The 19,802-nt window shown below is 39.0% G+C and overlaps 1 protein-coding gene across 3 annotated transcripts in view; it reads left to right on the top strand.

Annotated features, from left to right (window-relative positions):
• Positions 1 to 19,802, top strand: part of PELI2 (pellino E3 ubiquitin protein ligase family member 2) — a 199,264-nt gene that overhangs the window by 170,943 nt on the left and 8,519 nt on the right. For all 3 annotated transcript variants that reach the window (XM_034992668.1, XM_034992669.1, XM_034992667.1), the window contains 2 exons: positions 6,250 to 6,447; positions 16,821 to 17,009. In XM_034992668.1, coding sequence (XP_034848559.1) covers positions 6,250 to 6,447; positions 16,821 to 17,009 — 387 coding nt within the window. The remainder of the gene's footprint in view (positions 1 to 6,249; positions 6,448 to 16,820; positions 17,010 to 19,802) is intronic.

Raw genomic sequence — 19,802 nt, 5'->3', positions numbered from 1 at the left:
GGGGGTTTTTTGGGTTTTTTTTTTTTTTTTTTGGATAAATATCCAGAAACGGGATTGCTGAATCACATGGTAGTTTGATTTTTAATATTTTAGGGAACCTCTATACTGTTATAAACTTCTAAATGCTTTTTTTCATACTTCCCATTTCATCATATAGAATATTTGAAAGCCTCAATATTTAATAAAAGTAATTTTTTGCTGCTTCATCAAAAGCATACTTAAGTGAAACTGGCATTATTTTTAGCTGCAAGTGCATGGCCACGAAGAATACAGTGGCCATTAATACAGTTCGGTGCCACTGGTTTAATTTCCACAAAAGCACATGATTGCCTTAGCACCGTTAGAATAAACATTAGCACAGTGGAAAAGGCAAATGGCGTGTTTGTATTATTATGAAGGCAATTTTGGCTTCATGGACCTGGTCCTTAGAAAAGGTCTCGGGGACCCTCAGAGGTTCATAGACCACACTAAGAAATACCGAATTATGCTATACTAACCTCTTGCATTTCATAGCTGAGAAATCTGGGTCTTCGAAAGGAACAGTGACTAGCTACTAAGGGCAGAGAAAGCATTAGTGGTAGAAGTCAGTTTTATGTCTCCTGAGTTCTACACTCCTACGTAGTACCACCTCGACCTCTTTATATGAAGCATGGTATTTCCACAAGCATTTATAGATTTACTAAGAAAACAGAACACATTTGTCATTTTTACTAAAATAATCTGATTCCACTTGCAAAATAACTAGACATATTGGAGGATTAATATCAGATCACTCTAAGCAGAGTAGAATTAAGCAAGCTCTTAGAAGGCCCTGAAAAATCAAGCTTGTTTTAATTTTTTTTTCTTCCTCTTACACATTTTTATGTCCCCAGCCCACCACTGATTGATAAAGGTTACCGAGCAAAAAGCACTGTACCATTCCTATTTCTCAAGCATGGACCTTGGTGTTGAGGGCTATTCATTGTAGCCATTATTCTTTAAAATGATTTCTAGGTTAATTGAGCATTTAAAAGCAGAACATCAAACCAAGCCAAAGAAGGGCCTTGTGCTGCCTTTCCCTGGGAAACAGGTAGTAGCTCAGAATTCAGAAATATTGCCTAGGGAAAAAAGTATCAATTTGATCTGAATTTAAGAGATGGGTTAAGAGTGAGAAAGTCTGAGTTAGTATAGCAACAATTTCATAGTAGTTATTTTCTAGAATAGGTGTAAATAAAGGACAGAAAAAAAGAGTGTAGCTTTTGAGAAAGTAAAATATAAAGAATCGTTTGTCACAGGAAGTGACAAAATGTTTTACAAGACCCCTAAAGGGACGTGTGATGCCAAATGCATCCTGATCCTTGGGGTAAGGAAACCAGAGGCCTCAAACATTGCTCGGTTTCATGGTCTTCGATCCTGGGTGCTGCTGGACCTTACGGTTTGGGTTTTTGTTTGGTTGGTTTTTAATTTAGTTGGTTTATACCACTTTTAGATGGTAACATTTTATTAGCACCCACCTAGGTGAGAAAAAATGTTAAAGAATATCTGCTTTTTAAACAGTTATTTCTTAAAACATGATGCCTGTCTCTCTCCCAGGGTTCAAGGTCACTGTCCTAATCCTCCATTCATCAATTTCATTTCTTGAGCACCTGCTATGTATCAGATACTCACCTAGTTACTGGAGGTAGGCAGCCCCTCTCCTGAAGCCTGCATTCTGGAGGAGGGAAACAGACCACAAATAAGGCAGAAGTAACAGCAAGTGCCAAGGCCCCCAGGCAGGAGCAGGGTGAGGGAGGAGGTCAGTGAAATGAGATGAGCTTGGAGAGGTGGGGCCCATAGGCCAAATAAAAAAATCGGGGTGTTAAGCAGGGGAGAGATATAATCTGATTTACATTCCTTACAGATATCTTCGGAGGGAGTGTTGACAGGCAGGGTTAAACGTGGGTGTGGAGGAAATAAAGGATCAAGGATAATTCTTTGGTATTGATTTCTAGCTTGAGCAAATTGGATGTCAGTCATTGACCTGGGGAATCCAGGGGTTGAAGAGGAGTCCAGGTTCTGTTTAGAACATCTTACATTTTGAGATGCTTATTAGACAACCAAGTGGAGATTGGGCATGCGAGTCTGAAGCTCTAGGTAGAGATCAGGGCTTTTTGGCTAATAATGGAATTTGACGAGACTACCTAGGGAGGGAACAGAAAGCGCAGGGAAGGGGGCTATTTGCCAACTAGCCTGTAAGAGTTTCGTTATTCCAATACCAGGTACAGATATGCCAGGATATGGATTATAAGCCCTGGAAAGCTCTGCAAGAGTGGTGTCAGTGCAGCTCTGGGGTAGAAACTCCCGCTGGGTGGGCTGAGGAGGGAAGTTAAGGGGATGAGTAAGGAAATGGGAGGGTAACAACTAGTGACAGGTTTTACGGGATGTATGTCCACTAAGTGAATCAGAGAAATGGGGCTATAGCTTGAGGGCTGCTTACAAGTGAAGGAATATGTTTTTAAAGGTGAGAGACTAGTCTAGAAAAATGCTACTCAAAGTGTGCTCAACTGAGCAGCCAAGTCTCTGTTAACAGGGCAGAATGAGCTGAGTAGGAAATCTCCAGGAGGAGTTTGGAAACCTACGGCACTTTTTAGAGTACCCGAAACCTTAAAGCAGATGATCGTTTTTCTAATACTCATTCTGATTGTACTTTTAAAAAGTATCAGTGACAAGTTGAAGTTTAAAAAACAAATTGGTCCTTTTATCCCCACAGAGTCACAGAGTTTGAGAAGCTCCAGAATGTGTTTGATAGCTGATGATAAGATCTAGTAGTCTAGAGAGAGAAATGAATGATTCTGGAGAGAGAGGGGACAGCGTCAGGAACAAAATTCTTGGGAAGGGAAGAATAGTGAGACCCCAGGCATCAAGAGAGAATTTGGTCTTGGGTAGGAGCCGCGATATTCCATCCTTGTCATTAGAAGGAAGTCAGAAAATAAGGTTACAGATGCAGGGGTAGGAGTACCAGTGGTCCAGGAAAGATGACGGAGGCCCTTCCAGCCACTTTGTGCCATATTACCTGTACTGAATTGGACTGACAACCAGACAAACCCAGACTTTTCTCATATATGAAAAATTTCACATGCTGAGTGATGCTGTGTGTGTGGTGTCAGTAAAATCCTTCCTCTGGCTACTATAAGAATATCAGCGATGGAATTCAGAACCATCTTGGTTGTCTACATGACTGCCCTTAAGATAATGTAGAGTTGAGCAACCCTCAGTTTGTTTCCTGAGATTAAGAATTCCTCATGGTGAGCGCTGTGAATTGTGTAAGACTGTTGAATCACAGACCTGTATCTCTGAAACAAATAATACATTATATGTTAAAAAAAAAAAAAAGAAGAAGAAGATAGCAGGAGGGTAAGAATGAAGGGGGGGAAATCAGAGGGGGAGACGAACCATGAGAGACTATGGACTCTGAGAAACAAACTGCGGGTTCTAGAGGGGAGGTGGGTGGGGGGACGGGTTAGCCTGGTGATAGGTATTAAAGAGGGCACGTATTGAATGGAGCACTGGGTGTTAATATGCAAGCAATGAATCATGGAACACTACATCAAAAACTAGTGATGTAATGTATGGTGATTAACATAATAATAATTTTAAAAAGGAAAATGATTTAAAAACACAATTTTATTCTATGTACGTACCTACAATAAAAATAATAATGCTTTAAAGCCAAAAAAAAAAAAAAAAGATAACGTAGAGTTGATCCAATACCCAAAAGGGATGGGTTCCAAGTTGCACATCGGGTGAGTTTTCAGTAGAAAAGTGGCTTAGTTTTTTTGTTTTTTTGTTTTTCTGGCAAAAGCACCATGAGGTTTGTATCTGAAAGTATAAAATTATACTGGCACACCACAGGTTAGATTTAAGTGGAAGTGAATTGAAAAACAACTCAAACATGACCAGTCAGATAGGTATCATGACTTGCAATAATCGATCCTAGCAGTATGTTCCAGTTGGAATAAAATGTCATGTGTTATAGTCCATTTCCATTAACTCATCAAAACATTAATTTAATACATGGCCTTTCCCGAAGAGAGTAATCTTTGTAGACAGTAACAGTTGTATGACATTCTAGTTGAGCATGGTTTTAGCTTTGCGCTTACAACAGAGCTTGAAGAGTCTTTGCCCTCTTCCATGGAGGTGACGAAATTATGTCAGAGACTGTGTCTTTGTGAGAGCTCTAGGCAATTTTAGAACTTTCCACATTTCGCTCCTAAGCTTTGTTGAAACAGAGGTTCAGGACAAGTTGATTCCTGAGTTTAGAGTAGCCTTTATGTTATTTTTTATTCTTTTCTGTATTTGTGAAATATTTTACAATAAATATTTGTTACTTTTCTAGTTTAAAAAAAATTTTAAAGTGACATAAGTCAAAGTCATATACTGTATTTCACTTACATGTGGAATCTATTAAAAAAAAATCAAAACCATAGAAGCAGAGACTAGAATGGTAGTTACCAGGGGCTGAGGGGGCGGGGGGATAGAGAGGTGTTGGTCACAGGGTACAAACTTCCAGCTGTAAGATGAATAGGTTCTGGGGATCTAATGTACAGCATGGTGATTATAGTTAATAATACTGTATTGTATACCTCAAAGTAGCTAAGAGAATAGCTTTCAAAAAAAAAAAAAAAAGCAGTCTGAATCAGAGCTTCTGAGTCACATACCCAGCTTTTAAATGAATCTAGCCGAGGGAAGACTCTCAACTTTAGAAAGATGAATTATATAAGATTTATAATATCTCTTAATTTAGATTTTATGTTGCCTTTTTTTAGCAAGTTTTATGTTTTCTAAACCTGAAATGCATACATTCAGGCAATGTGCATCTATTCACATTGATGAATTTCAGTGAATCCAGAGGTTTATTTTATTCCAGGCACATTTCATTAGGACAAGAAATCAAGGGTTGTAAAAAAAAAGAAAAAGAAAGAAAGAGAGAAAATAGATGTCTATTGTCTATTGGTTTAATAGAGATAGTCTATGCATGAAAATGTGTGAGATTTATAAAAGAAACTTAATAATAATTTTCCAGGAAGCAAACAGAGCTAAATAATGCAAGATAATATGTATTTTTTCACTTTTATTTCTTTGGATGAAAAATATATTACATCTTATGTTTTAGATAGAATTTTGAGATCAGGTGAAAGATACCTGAGAAATTGACTTTTGGGGGTCTTCTGCATACATGTCTGGGAGCTCCCTGTGTCCCTCCCCTCATCAGCTTCCTAATCAAAGTCACTAGCGTTAGGAAAGAACATTAACATCATACTTAGTGAGAAATGATTTGTTTACATATAAATGATTTTAATTTAAAAAGTCTCTATGGTGTATAAATAACATGTATCACTGTTTTCTGGTCAGAGATTCATAGAACAGCATTACAAAAATGTTTTGATATTTTGTCTTGAGGAGTTTTTTATTTGTAAACAAATACTTAACTCTTCCCAGTTTACAGGACAGAGCAGTTACCTATCTTATTGGTATTTTTTAATATGAAAACCTTTTTTTAGAACTGTAAGATCTTCCAAATGAAATATATTCTTTCTGGAAGCATTTAATCTTACCAAAGAAAGTTAGTCAACATAATTTATTGGCAGCTTTTTAGACTTTCCCAAGAGAGATTTTTTTTTTTAATACAAACTTGAAATGTTAAGACCACCTTTTTGAACCTTTCATCAGACTGCATCTCAAACTTTGGGCCGACTTGTATTGCCCTTTACATCATTCTCGTTTACACTGAATAATGGCAACAGGCATTTGATCTATGTCGGGGTTAGGGCTATTCTTGCTCTATGCCATGAGTCACTGGTGGATTCACTTAGTGGGGAAAACCAATCCTTGCTGCCGGGCAAGAGTTCCTTTGTTTGTTGGCGTTCTTTAAAATCTTGGTTTTTTCCAGCTGGAAATAGGGGGGCAGGTGGGTGGGGTAGAGGATAATTTGCTGTTAATGTTTTCACCTGATCCAAGAGATACAATCTCGGGGTGGGGGGGTGCTATCTAATGTTTTTCTCCAGAATAAAAAATTTAGCTTTTCTCTTAATATTTAAAATCTCATGATTGGTTACTCTAATATCTCCCTTAGTTAAACAAGAAAAGTAAAAGAACTAAATTTTTTTCATGAAATTCTTAAGCAGAGATAATAAATGTTAATGTTAAAGGGATCCTGAACACTCATTCCATGTGAACAAAATATGGTGACATATTTTTCAAACGAATCATGAGTACATTTGATTTATTTAGGTGGGCAGATCAACAGAAAGCCCTATCGACTTCGTTGTTACAGACACAATTTCTGGCAGTCAGAACAATGATGAGGCCCAGATTACACAGAGCACCATATCCAGGTTTGCCTGCAGGATTGTCTGCGACAGGAACGAACCTTACACCGCACGGATATTCGCAGCCGGATTTGACTCTTCCAAAAACATATTTCTTGGAGTAAGTACTATTACTAAGTACATTGTTTCAAGGAAAACACCCATTATCATCAGATATAACATTTAATTGTGGCCAAAAATCTGCCTTCCACGGTGCCTCCAGTTAGATTTGGAGATTTTAATTTTCAGATGTGGAGTCTGAAAGGCTGTTATTAACAATCTAAAAATAATTAAGTCATTACTTGATACTTGTTACATTTGCTGTATTATGTATATGTACAGTAATTACTTTTTTAAAAATGTATATTAACATTGTACTTAATGTATTTATAGTAGATTTAAGGGGGTTTATTTCAGTGGGAAAAATAAATGGTCAAATCTACATAGAGTTCAAAGGAAAAAGTGACATTCATTTATTCATTAAAAAAATTTTCATTGAGTGTTTGCTGGGTTCTATGTCAGGTGTTATATAGGTGTGATATCACAGAACAAAACAGATTAAAAATTTCTGGCTTCATAAGGCTTCCATGTAAATGAAACCCAGAAGTTTTAGTGAATATCCAATTTTAATATAGTTTTGTTTTTTTTTTAAATCAGGATGTTTTTGCAGGGGGAAAAAAAAAAACATTCAAAATGGCCTTTAAAAATGGCCTAAACAAGGGCGCCTGGGTGGCTCAGTCAGTTAAGCGTCTGCCTTCAGCTCAGGTCATGATCTCAGGTTCCTGGATGACACCCCCCAGCCCCCGCCGCCCCCGCCTTGGGCTCCCTGCTCAGTGGGGAGTCTGCTTCTCCCTCTGCCCTCCCACCCCCCGCTCCTGGGCACACATGCTCTTTCTCTCTCTCTCAAATAAATAAATAAAATATTTTTTTTAATGGCCTGAACAATAATAAAAATGTATTATTTCATGTAACAAGGAGCGCCAAGGAAGACAGCTCCAGGGTTGGGTAATTCAGTGATTCCGTGTCATCCAGGGAAGCAGGTTCGTTCTGTCTTGCCCCTACCTCCCCAGGCAAATCCACTTCCTCAGGCTGCCTTAGGGATGAGAGACGGCTCCTGCATTTCATTCATCCCCGGCCACATGACCCCTTCCGGCCGAAGAAGAGTCGGCAGAGACACTCTTTCTTCCTTATCTCTTTTTATTGTTTTTTTATTTACTTTTTGCAAATGAATAAATTTGACATGTAACATTGTGTAAGTGTAAGGTGTACAGCCATGTTACCATGATGTACTTACATGTTGTAAAATGATGGCCAATATAGGATTATTTACCACATTGCGCAACTATAGTACAATAATATGGTCTATGTTCATAACACGGTGCATTAGATCTCTGTGGCTGATTACAAGCTTGTACCTTTAAACACCATCAGTCTTACCACTCTCCCTGTGTTTCCCCCACCCACACCCATCCCATCCCCAGTAACTGTCATTTTACTCTGTTTTTGTAGGCTTAACTTTTTAAGATTCCACATATAAGTGATATCATACAGTACGTATTTTCTCTGACTTGCTTAGCATAATGTGCTCAAGGTCCATCTATGTTGTTGCAAATGGAAGGCTACCCTCCTTTCTCGTGGGTAAATAATATGTACAGTGTCTTTTTTTATCCATTCATTCATTGATGGGCATTGGATGGCTTCCATATCTTGGCTGTTGGAAATAATGCAATAAACATGGGAGTGCATATATCTCCTTGAAATCCTGTTTTCATTTCCTTTGAGTATGTGCCCTAAAGTGGAAGTGCTGGGTCATATGGTAGTTGTTTTTAAATTTTGGACTATTTAGGGTCTTTTGTGGTTGCACATAAAGCTTAGAATTATTTCTTCTATTTCTGTGAAGAATTCTTTTAATATTTTGATGGGGATTGTGTTGAATCTATAGATGGATTTGGGTAGTATGGCCATTTTAACAATAATCTTCGGATTCATAAACATGGGGTGTCTTTCCATTTGTGTCTTCAATTTCAGCAAAGTGTGTAATTTTCATTGTATAGATCTTTCACTTCCTTGGTGAAATTTCTTCCCAAGTACTTTACTGTTTTTGATGCTGTTGTAAATGGGTAGTTTTCTTTAGGCCTTTTTCAAATGCTTCATCTTCATCATTAGTGTGAAGGAATGCAACTTTCTTCTCTATGTTGGTTTTGTGTCCTGCCACCTTATTGAAATCGTTAATTCCAACAGCTTTTTGACTGCTTCTTTGGGATTCTCAATATACAAGATTGTATCATTAGCAAATAGGGCTAAGCAATAGTTTTACTTCTTTCTTTCCAATTTATATGCCATTTATTTCTTTATCTTGCCTAATTGCTCTAGCTAGGACATGTAGCACTATATTGAATAGGAATGGTGAGAGTGGGCATCCTTGTCTTGTTTCTGATCTTAGAGGAAACACTTGCAGTCTTTCTTCATTGAGTATGATGTTAGCTGTAGGTTTGGCATATATGCCCTTTATTATGTTGAGATATATTCCTTCTGTAGCCAATCTGGTAAGGGTTTTTATTCTGAAAGGATGTTGTGTTTTGTCAAATGCTTTTTCTGTGGCTATTGAGATGATCACGTGATTATCCTTCATTTTATTGATAGGATGTATTACATTTATTGATTTGCATACGTTGAACCATACTTGCATCCCCGGGGAAGTCCCACTTGTTCATGGTGTATAATCCTTTTAATGTGTTCTTTTTTTTTTTTTTTTAAGATTTTATTTATTTGCAAGAGAGAGAATGAGAGACAGAGAGCATGAGAGGGAGGAGGGTCAGAGGGAGAAGCAGACTCCCTGCTGAGCAGGGAGCCTGATGCGGGACTCGATCCCAGGACTCCGGGATCATGACCTGAGCCGAAGGCAGTTGCTTAACCAACTGAGCCACCCAGGCGCCCCTCCTTTTAGTGTGTTCTTGAATTTGATTTGCTCATATTTTGTTGAGAACTTTCACACCTACATTTATCAGGGATATTGGTCTATAATTTTCTTATCTGGTTTTGGTATCAAGGGAATGAGTTTGGAAATGTCCCTTCCTCCTCAATATTTTGGAAGAGTTTGAGGAGGATTGGTGTTATTAATTCTTTTTTTTCTTTTTTCTTTTTTTTAATTTTATTATGTTATGTTAGTCACCATACAATACATCATTGGTTTTTGATGTGGTGATCCACGATCCATTGTTTTCGTATAACACCCAGTGCTCCATGCAGTACGTGCCCTCCTTAATACCCATCACCAGGCTAACCAATCCCCCCTCCCCCCTCCCCTCTAAAACCCTGTTTGTTTCTCAGAGTCTGTAGTCTCTCATGGTTCATCTCTCCCTCCAATTCCCCCCGCCCATTTTTCCCTTCCTTCTCCTAATGTCCTCCATGCTATTCCTTATGTTCCACAAATAAGTGAAACCATATGATAATTGACTTTCTCTGCTTGACTTATTTCACTTAGCATAATCTCCTCTAGTCCCATCCATGTTGATGTAAAAGTTGGGTATTCATCCTTTCTGATGGCTGAGTAATATTCCATTGTATATATGGACCATATCTTCTTTATCCATTCATCCGTTGAAGGGCATCTCGGTTCTTTCCACAGTTTGACTATTGTAGACATTGCTGTTATGAGTATTGGGGTGCATATGGCCCTTCTTTTCACTACATCTGTGTCTTTGGGGTAAATACCCAGTAGTGCAATTGCTGGGTCATAGTGTAACTCTATTTTTAAGTTTTTGAGGAACCTCCACACTGTTTTCCAAAGTGGCTGTACCAACTTGCATTCCCACCAACAGTGTAAGAGGGTTCCCCTTTCTCCACAACCTCTCCAACATTTGTGGTTTCTTTCCCTGTCCTTTTTGCCATTCTAACTGGTGTAAGGTGGTATCTCAATGTGGTTTTGATTTGGATTTCCCTGATGGCTAATGATGATGAACATTTTTTTCATGTGCCTGTTAGCCTTTTGTATGTCTTCTTCAGAGAAGTGTCTGTTCATATCCTCTGCCCACTTTTTGACTTACTTGTTTTTTGGGTGTTGAGTTTGAGAAGTTCTTTATAGATCTTGGATACCAGCCCTTTTTCTGTAGTGTCATTTGCAAATATCTTCTCCCATTCTCTGGGTTGCCTCTTTGTTTTGTTGACTGTTGCCTTTGCTGTGCAGAAGCTTTTTATCTTGATGAAGTCCCAAAAGTTCATTTTTGCTTTTGTTTCACTAGCTTTTGGAGATGTATCTTGAAAGAAGTTGCTGTGGCCGATGTCAAAGAGGTTACTGCCTATGTTCTCCTCTAGGATTTTGATGGATTCCTGTCTCACATTGAGGTCTTTCATCCACTTTGAGTTTATCTTTGCTGCCAAGACTGAAACAGGAAGAAATTGACAACCTGAATAGGCCAATAGCCAGTAACGAGATTGAAGCAGTGATCAAAAACCTCCCAAAAAACAAGAGTCAAGCAGAGAAAGTCAATTATCATATGGTTTCACTTATTTGTGGAACATAAGGAATAGCATGGAGGACATTAGGAGAAGGAAGGGGAAAATGGGGGGGGGGGAATTGGAGGGAGAGATGAACCATGAGAGACTACGGACTCTGAGAAACAAACAGGGTTTTAGAGGGGAGGGGGGAGGGGGGATTGGTTAGCCCGGTGATGGGTATTAAGGAGGGCACATACTGCATGGAGCACTGGGTGTTATACGAAAACAATCTTGATGGATTCCCTGGGGAATTCTACCAAACATTCAAAGAAGAAATAACACCTATTCTACTGAAGCTGTTTCAAAAAACAGAAACAGAAGGAAAACTTCCAAACTCATTCTATGTGGCCAGCATTACCTTAATCCCCAAACCAGGCAAAGACCCCATCAAAAAGGAGAATTTCAGACCAATATCCCTGATGAATATGGATTCCAAAATCCTCAACAAAATCCTAGCTAATAGGATCCAACAATACATTAAAAGGATCATCCACCATGACCAAGTGGGATTTATCCCCGGGATGCAAGAGTGGTTCAACATTTGCAAATCAATCAATGTGATAGAACACATTAATAAGAGGAGGGAGAAGAACCATATGGTCCTCTCAATTGATGCAGAAAAAACATTTGACAAAATACAACATCCTTTCCTGAGTATAGGGATATACTTAAGAGTATAGGGATAAGAGGGAACATTCTTCAAGTTCATAAAATCCATCTATGAAAAACCCACAGCAAATATCCTCAATGGGGAAAAGCTGAGAACCTTTCCCTTAAGATCAGGAACACGTCAAGGATGCCCACTCTCACCTCTGTTGTTCAACATAGTACTGGAAGTCCTAGCAACAGCAATCAGACAACAAAAAGAAATAAAAGGTATTCAAATTGGCAAAGAAGGAGTCAAACTCTCTCTTTTCGCAGACGACATGATACTTTATGTGGAAAACCCAAAAGACTCCACCCCCAAATTACTAGAACTTATCCAGCAATTCAGTAATGTGGCAGGATACAAAATCAATGCACAGAAATCAGTTGCTTTCTTATACACTAACAATGCAACTGTAGAAAGAGAAATTAGAGAAACAATTCCATTTACAATAGCACCCAAAACCATAAGATACCTCGGAATAAACCTAACCAAAGAGGTAAAGGATCTATACTCTAGGAACTACAAACACTCATGAAAGAAATTGAAGAAGACACAAAAAGATGGAAAAATATTCCATGCTCATGGATCGGAAGAATAAACATTGTTAAAATGTCTATGCTACCCAGAGCAATCTATACCTTCAGTGCCATCCTGATCAAAATTCCAATGACATTTTTCAAAGTGCCGGAACAAACAATCCTAAAATTTGTATGGAATCAGAAAAGACCCCCGAATCGCCAGGAAATGTTGAAAAAGAAAAACAAAGCTGGGGGCATCACGTTGCCCGATTTCAAGCTATATTACAAAGCAGTGATCACCAGGACAGCATGGTACTGGCACAAAAACAGACATATAGACCAATGGAACAGAATAGAGAATCCAGATATGGACCCTCAATTCTATGGTCAAAGCATCTTTGACAAAGTAGGAAAAAACATGCAATGGAAAAAAGACAGTCTCTTCAATAAATGGTGCTGGGAAAATTGGACAGCCACATGCAGAAGAATGAAACTCGACCATTCTCTAACACCATTCACAAAGGTGTTAATTCTTCCTTAAATGTTTGGTAGAATTCTCTAGTTGAAGCCAACTAGTCCTAGGGTTTTCTTGGGATTTTTTTTTAATTACTGATTTGATCTCTTTACTCATTATTGGGCTGTTCAGATTTTCTGATTCTTCTTGATTCAGTCTTGTAGATGTGTGTTTCTGGAAATGTATCTATTTCTTCTACATTCTAGCAGTCTTTCATGATTCTGTGTATGTCTGTAATACCAGGTATAACGTCTCCTCTTTCATATCTAATTTTGAGTCGTCTTTTTTTCTTAGTTTAGCTAAAGATTTGTCGATTTTTATCTATCTTTTTTAAGAACAGCTCTCAGTTTCATTGATCTTTTCTGTTGTTTTTCTGGTCTCTATTTTATTTATTTCTGCTTGGATCCTTATTTCCTTCTTTCTGCTAACTTTGGGCTTGCTTTATTCTTCTTTTTCTAGTTTCTTGAAGTGTAAAGTTAGATTGTTTATTTGAGACTTTTCTAATTTCTTAATATGCATGTTTATTGCTATAGGATTCTCAGAACTGCTTTTGTTGTATCCCACAATATTTGATATGTTGTGTTTACAATTTCAATTGTTTCAAGATAATATTTACTCTTTTGATTTCTTCTTTGACTCAGTGGTTCTTTAGAAGGGAGTTGTTTAGTTTCCACATATTTGTAGATCTTCTCACTTCCCTTTCATTGTCACTTTTCTGGTTCATGCCACTGTGGTCAGGGAAGATAGTTGATATGATTTTAGTCTTCTTAAACTTGCTAAAATTTGTTTTGTGGCCTATCCTGTCTCTCCTGGAGAATGTTCCAGTGCACTTGAGAAAAATGTTCTGCTACTGTTGGATAGAATGTTCTATATATGTCTACTGAGTCCATTTGTTCTAAAGTGTGGTTCAGTTCCAATGTCTCCTTGTTGATTTTCTGTCTGAAACATCCATCCATTGCTGACAGTGGGGTATTGAAGTCCCCTACAATTATTATATTGTGGTCCATTTCTCTATTAGATCTATTATTATTTGCTTCATATAATTTGGTACTCAAATTTTGGGCACATATATATTTACAATCATTATGTTTTCTTGATGTACTGACCCTTTTATGATTATGTAATGACTTTGTCTCTTATTACCCTTTTTGGCTTGAAATCTATTTTGTCTGATGTAAGTATGACTATACCAGCCTTCTCTTGGATTCTGTTTGCTTGGAATATAATCTTTCATCCTTTCATTTTGAGCCTATGTGTGTCTTTAAAGCTGGTATGAATCTCCTGCAGGGCAGCATATAGTTGGGTCTTTTGTTGTTTTTAATCCAGCCAGCCACTCTATGCCTTTTGCTGAGTTCAGTGCATTTACATTTAGTGTGACTCTTGATATGTAAGGACTTACTACTGCCATTTTCTCTTTTGCCTTCTAGTGATTTTGTCTCTCTATTGTTTCTTTTTCCTTTCATTTCTACCTGCCTTGGTACCTTAGTGGTTTTCCATGGTGCTTTTTGCTCAGCTTCCCCCACTTTTGATGTTTTGTGTCTCTGCTCTAGATTTTTGCTTTGTGGTTATCATGAAGTTTACATAAAACAACTCATAGATAAAATAGTCCTTTTTCTGCTGATAGCAATTTCTCTTCTTTTGCCTATGAAAATTCAATCCTTTTACTCTTTTCCTTTTATCTTTTTCATATCACAAACTATCTTTTTTTATGCTGTGATTTTGTTACCACGTTGTAGTAGCTGTAGTTGTTATTATTTTTTAATAACAGGTATTTTTCATGCTCTTGGCCTTCAACCTTTATGCTATCATTAGGAGTTTAGAGTTTAGCATATTACTACAAAGAGTTGCAGTTTCTAATTCTGTCACCTTAATCAGAGTTTTGTGTGCCTCCGTCTTTTCATTTCAGCTTGAAGAGCTCCTTTCAGCATTTCTTGTAAGGCAGATCTAGAGATGGTGAACTCCCTCAGCTCTTGTTTGTCTGAGAAAGCCTTTACTTGTCCTTTATATCTGAAGCATAACTTTGCTGGGTAGACTATTCTTGGCTGGCAGTTTTTATCTGAGAAATTTGATAGCCTGATGGGGATTCCTTTGTAGGTTACTGTCTTTTTATTCCCTAGCTGCCTTTAAAATTCTGTCATGGACTTTTAATAGTTAATACAGTGTGTCTTGGAGAAGATCTTGCATTGAGATAATAAGATGTTCTGTTGGCTTCATAGACTTTGTATATCCAGGTCTTTCCCCAAGTTTTGGAAGTTCTCAGGAATTATTTCTTTAAATATGCTGTCTGTCCTTTTCTCCCTTTCTTCTCCTTCCAGAAAATTCATTATTCTTATGTTGGCTTTTCTGATGGAGTCTGCTAGCTCTTGTAGTGTTTCTTCACTTCTTAAATCTTAGTTCTCTCCTCTCTTCCATCTGAATCATTTCTGTGTTTCTGTCTTCCAGTTTGCAAATTCTCTTTTCCACCTGATCTGCTCTATTTCCAGTGCTTTCTAATGCATTCTTCATGTCATATATTGAGTTGTTCAGACCCAGAATTTGTTTGGTTCTTTTTAAGAATTTTGGTGCCTTTGGTAAAGTATTCCTTCTGTTTGTCAGTTTTATTTCTGAGGTCATTGTATTGCCATTCTCAGTTTTCTTGTCGCTCATTAAATTTCTTCATAACCGCTGTTTTGAATTCTGTATCCATTAGATTGCAATATTCCATATCTTTGGGTTCAGTTGCTGGAAAATTGTCATTTTCCTTTTGTGATACTGTATGACTGATTTTTCTTGATGTTTGATTAAAAGTGCCTCTGTCCTCACACTGGAAGTAGGGAACACCCTATTTAGGCAAGATTCTGTTTACTTTGATTCTAACAGTTCAACATGTTGGTAGTTAGGAGCCTTTCTTTTGTTTTCCAGAAGGTGGCACTATAGCACACATTTTTGGTTTATCTTCAGGGGTAGGGGCTGACTTTTCAGAGGTTGGGAGTGGGCACCAAGGGAAAAGGAATGGGAGGATGCAGCAGAGCTGGGGGAGGTATGTACTTAGTTCTTGGGACTTTGATGTGCCCACAGCCTGGTAGGGGAATCTTCAAGTTGGGGTGGGGGCGTGAGGGGGTGGTCCAAGAAATCCATGGACCAGAACCCTGGGGCAGACAGTAGAAGACCCTTCCCTGAAGTTCTCTTTGCCTACTTCCCTCCCCCCACTCACTGCAGTTTTTCCTCAGAGACAGCAGTGGGTCCTTCCAGCTATAGAACATATGTGGGGCAGACCCCCACTTAACCTCCTTCACCCTCCACCTCCTTTGTCAGAAAAGGTCGTGCTATCCCCCTGCCCACCGGCCACTGCCTTTGTCACCTCTGGCTCCCCAGTGACTCCCCTCTGCTGTCTCCTCTGTGATGCACCCAGTTTCAGGGGCATGAATGTATGGATCTCTCTCAGGTGATCTGGATGCTGCGCAGCCATGTTCTTGCTTGGTTATGGATGTCTGATTAGTTGTAAATCCAAGGGGCAAGGAAAAAGGAATGACCCATGCTGCTGGGAGGCTGATGTCATTCCCCCCTTCCTGTTCTCTTTTTAGAGCAAAGGAACCTTACCAGGAAGGCTCCTAGAAGACCCACTCATGTCTCATTGGCCAGAGCTGAGTCGCTGGCAAGAGGGCTTATCCTAATCAAAACTGACTCCTGAGTCATGTGAGCAGTATCTGGCTCTGTCCTCAAGAAAGAGAAATTGCTGGCACAGGCATCCAGGAGTGTTTGTCCTGCCATTATATCAAGCTGTCTTTACCTTCCATCTTTGAGTATATAAACATTGATATTTATCAAGACATACTGGCCACAACTTGTTAGCCTAACATTTTTTAAAATTTTGTATGTTTAGTAAAAATTCCTTTTTCCCCTTCCTTCTGTATACTTCCCAGGTGATGATTACATGTAAAGCACTGGTACATAAGAGGTGAAAGGATTGCACAAATAGAACTGAAGAACACATACTAGATTCCTGGAATCTCCCAGGGGTCAGGGGTTTGGATAGAAAAGAATCTCTGAGGGAAGGGCTCAGGCATCAGGTTCCTTTTTTTTTTTTTTTTTTTTTTTAAGCTCCCAAGATGAATATAATACATATCCAGTGATAAATCATTCATACATTTTAGCACTTTCATGTTATCAGAGTAATTGCATATTTTATCCTTCTGATTATTAGCTTTAAATAGAAAATGAAAATTCATCACTTTCCTTCCTTCTGCCCATACTGGGTATCTTAAAGAGATTCTGGGATCCCTTCATTTTGAACTTAATCTTAGCATGCTTTTTCTGTTCTGTGGTATGCTCTCCAGGAAAAGGCAGCAAAGTGGAAAAACCCCGATGGCCACATGGATGGGCTCACTACAAATGGCGTCCTAGTGATGCACCCCCGAGGGGGCTTCACTGAGGAGTCCCAGCCTGGGGTCTGGCGTGAGATCTCTGTCTGTGGAGACGTGTACACCCTGCGAGAAACCAGGTCAGCCCAGCAAAGAGGAAAGCTGGTGAGTGGTCTTCACTCTGGAAAAGGTACCACACTGCAAAAGCCTAGCTCAAGGACTGCCATTTGTCTCCCCTGAAATCCAGAACCTTTGTGGAAGCACCAGTGTGCTGTGGACCATTGACCCAGGAGAATGAGCGTTCCTTAAGCCCCTGAAAATGCTAAGGAAATGGGCTTATGTCCTTCCATGATTAAGCTTTTCCCATAGTAGAAGAAAATTATCTTTTTGCTCCTTACTACCTTAATAGCATAACTGTTATTATATGCTTCATTACAAAATTCCTCTTATATTCGCTTTAAGAAGGACAAACTTATTTTTAGTGTAAAACTGTACTAATGTGGAAAAATCCTGAGCTGTCCAAGACTAATTAGTGAAAATTATGAATTACAGAGTTATTTACTAGACTTTCTGGAACTAAAATATAATTAAGTTAGCTTTTTTTCCTTGAGTTCATAGTAAGAAATTAATACATAATACCCTATATAATTCACCAAAATCATAAAACTTTTTATTTGAAATCATTCATTGAGGGCATTGACTTGGCATGTTAATATTTTCCTATAAATATCCCTGCTTCTCCCAAATGCCCTAAAGCAGTTGGCTTTTTAACTCTTTCTTCTGTGGAGAATAATTATAAGCCCTTAAATGGGAAGTTTTGGGTGTCAGATCTTGCCATGGCTGTGCCACAGCGCCAGAAGTTTCTGAGTAAACTTTCGACTCCAGTGCTTTTAATTAATTGGTAGATAGAACCTAGAACTAGAGAGAATGAACGTTTCCTTCAGGACCCCTCTAGAAAAGCACAGAGTGATCTAGCATTTTTCAGCAAGCTGATAACCAGCTGTTACTGAGACGGAAAAAAGATGGCAGTGGCGGGAGGTTGGGGGAAGAGGGACTCTTATACTAACCTGGTTTGCTAGACTCTACTCGATGTTTGTTTGTAGGGAACTGTTATTTATATTTCACAGTATTACTGAGCATTTTACAATAAAGCCCAATATTAGAGCATCCTGGCTGAGTAAACATGAGAAGTGTTTTCTAAGAAAGACCAGAGCAAATACGATAACCTCTTGTTTAAACACTTCTCAAGAGAATGTAAATAGGGAACAGACTGTGAAAGCAGTTTTTCCAAATAACTTTGTTTCTGATCACTGGATGACGTTATACAAAACTGACCTAGGTTGGCTGAACTGGTTATCAGTCATTATGATGGCAACAGTAGAAGTCATTATAAATCATTGCGGGGTGCAGGCGTTACATTAACATTTCAGAGACCTCAGCTCATGAAATCTGAGCAGCTTTGTCAGGGAAGTGGAATCCTGCCCATTTTATGGATGGGGAAGGTATGGCATAGAGAGGTTAAATATTACCCAGGGCCCCAGAGTGAGAAGGTGGCAGCAGATGGGATTAAAACGCCGTCCTCCCTGATTGAGAATCTGGACTCCAAGATGCCACTCAGTATAATCTTGTGGGGGGCAGCACCTGGCCCTCACCTGAGCAGGTTTACACGAGAACATTTGCTTCCCTGGGAAATAGAAAAGCATTCGCTGGAGTCCGTAAGGGGCTTGTCTGTCTCAAAGGGCACATTTATAGGATGAGCTTCTTGCCCACCCTCGGTGATTGTGCAGTGACCCAGCTCAGGCAGCTGTGTGTGCCAGAGGAGGGGACAGTGCTCCTGAGAAGAAACGACTCCAAACATAGCCTGTGTTCATGGGTTGTGTTAAACCTCAACTAATTTTAAACTTAGTCCCTGTAGGAGACCCTTAGACCTGCCTCAGATTGTGCTGTCCTGTTTGATAGTGTACAATGGGCCTGGCCTAGAGGAAAGGTTTCTGAGTTCCCATCCTTCTGATTTTGCACGGTGGGAGACACCATGGGGATGAGAGGACCCAGCCTCCCTGCAGCCCCCTCTTGTTAACCAGGCGAAGTTTGTCTGAGGTGAACACCTGCTGATTCTTGGAGCTTAGGTTTCCATTTTTAATTCTGGTTCTGTATCTGTGACTGGTAGCATCGAGGTAAATGGTCTAGCTGGAGATCAGATTTGGGGAACGGTCTCTGGCAGTACTCTCCGTTTGCAGTTTAACACAGAAATATGGAGACTAACGTGATCTGCTGGAAATCCAGAATATTATTAAAGCAGTAGATGCCTCCTGTTCTCAGTGCGGAACTAGTGCAGGTAGATGGTTTCGTGTTAATATCCTACTTGGCATTTCATGTGGATCAGCATACGGATGTGTTAACTGCCATGGTTTCTCCTCATCACAGCAAAGCTTTGTCCTTGATCAACATAATTAATTAAATGTGGAGGAAATGCCCTTTCAGGAGCTGAACCCCCTGAATAAATAGGTGAATAGACTTTGAATTGTATCCTCTTCCTTTACCTAGAACATTATAAATGTTCTCAACTAGGTGTGAGTGTACTAGAGACCTATCTACTAGAGCTATACTAGACATATAATGTCTCAGATTCTATTTGGGGTATTTAATTAAACTATAATGGCTCTGTAAAATTTAGTAAATTCTGCTAAGTTAATCTCCTTACCTAATTTTAGGTGCTATAAAAATAACCATAGTGTCACATACAGACTCTCCCAAGTGCTTCATATTAAGTCTCTCTCAGGCAGCCCTCAAAGCAACCTCATGAGATCAGTGTCATGGTTCCCAGTGACAGATGAGAAAAGCAGGGCTTTAAAACGTTGATACTTGCTTGTAAGTAGTGGGTGGGGATTTGAACTCTCTACCGTAACCTTAGCTATCTGATCGGTAGGGGCCATTATGTTTTAAGTGTCTTACTTTTAC

The sequence above is a fragment of the Mirounga leonina genome, unplaced genomic scaffold, assembly GCF_011800145.1.
Source record: "Mirounga leonina isolate KUSES-001 unplaced genomic scaffold, KU_Mleo_1.0 Mir_82, whole genome shotgun sequence".
Taxonomy (NCBI): Eukaryota; Metazoa; Chordata; class Mammalia; order Carnivora; family Phocidae; genus Mirounga; species Mirounga leonina.
This window is presented reverse-complemented; position numbering and strand designations above follow the sequence as displayed.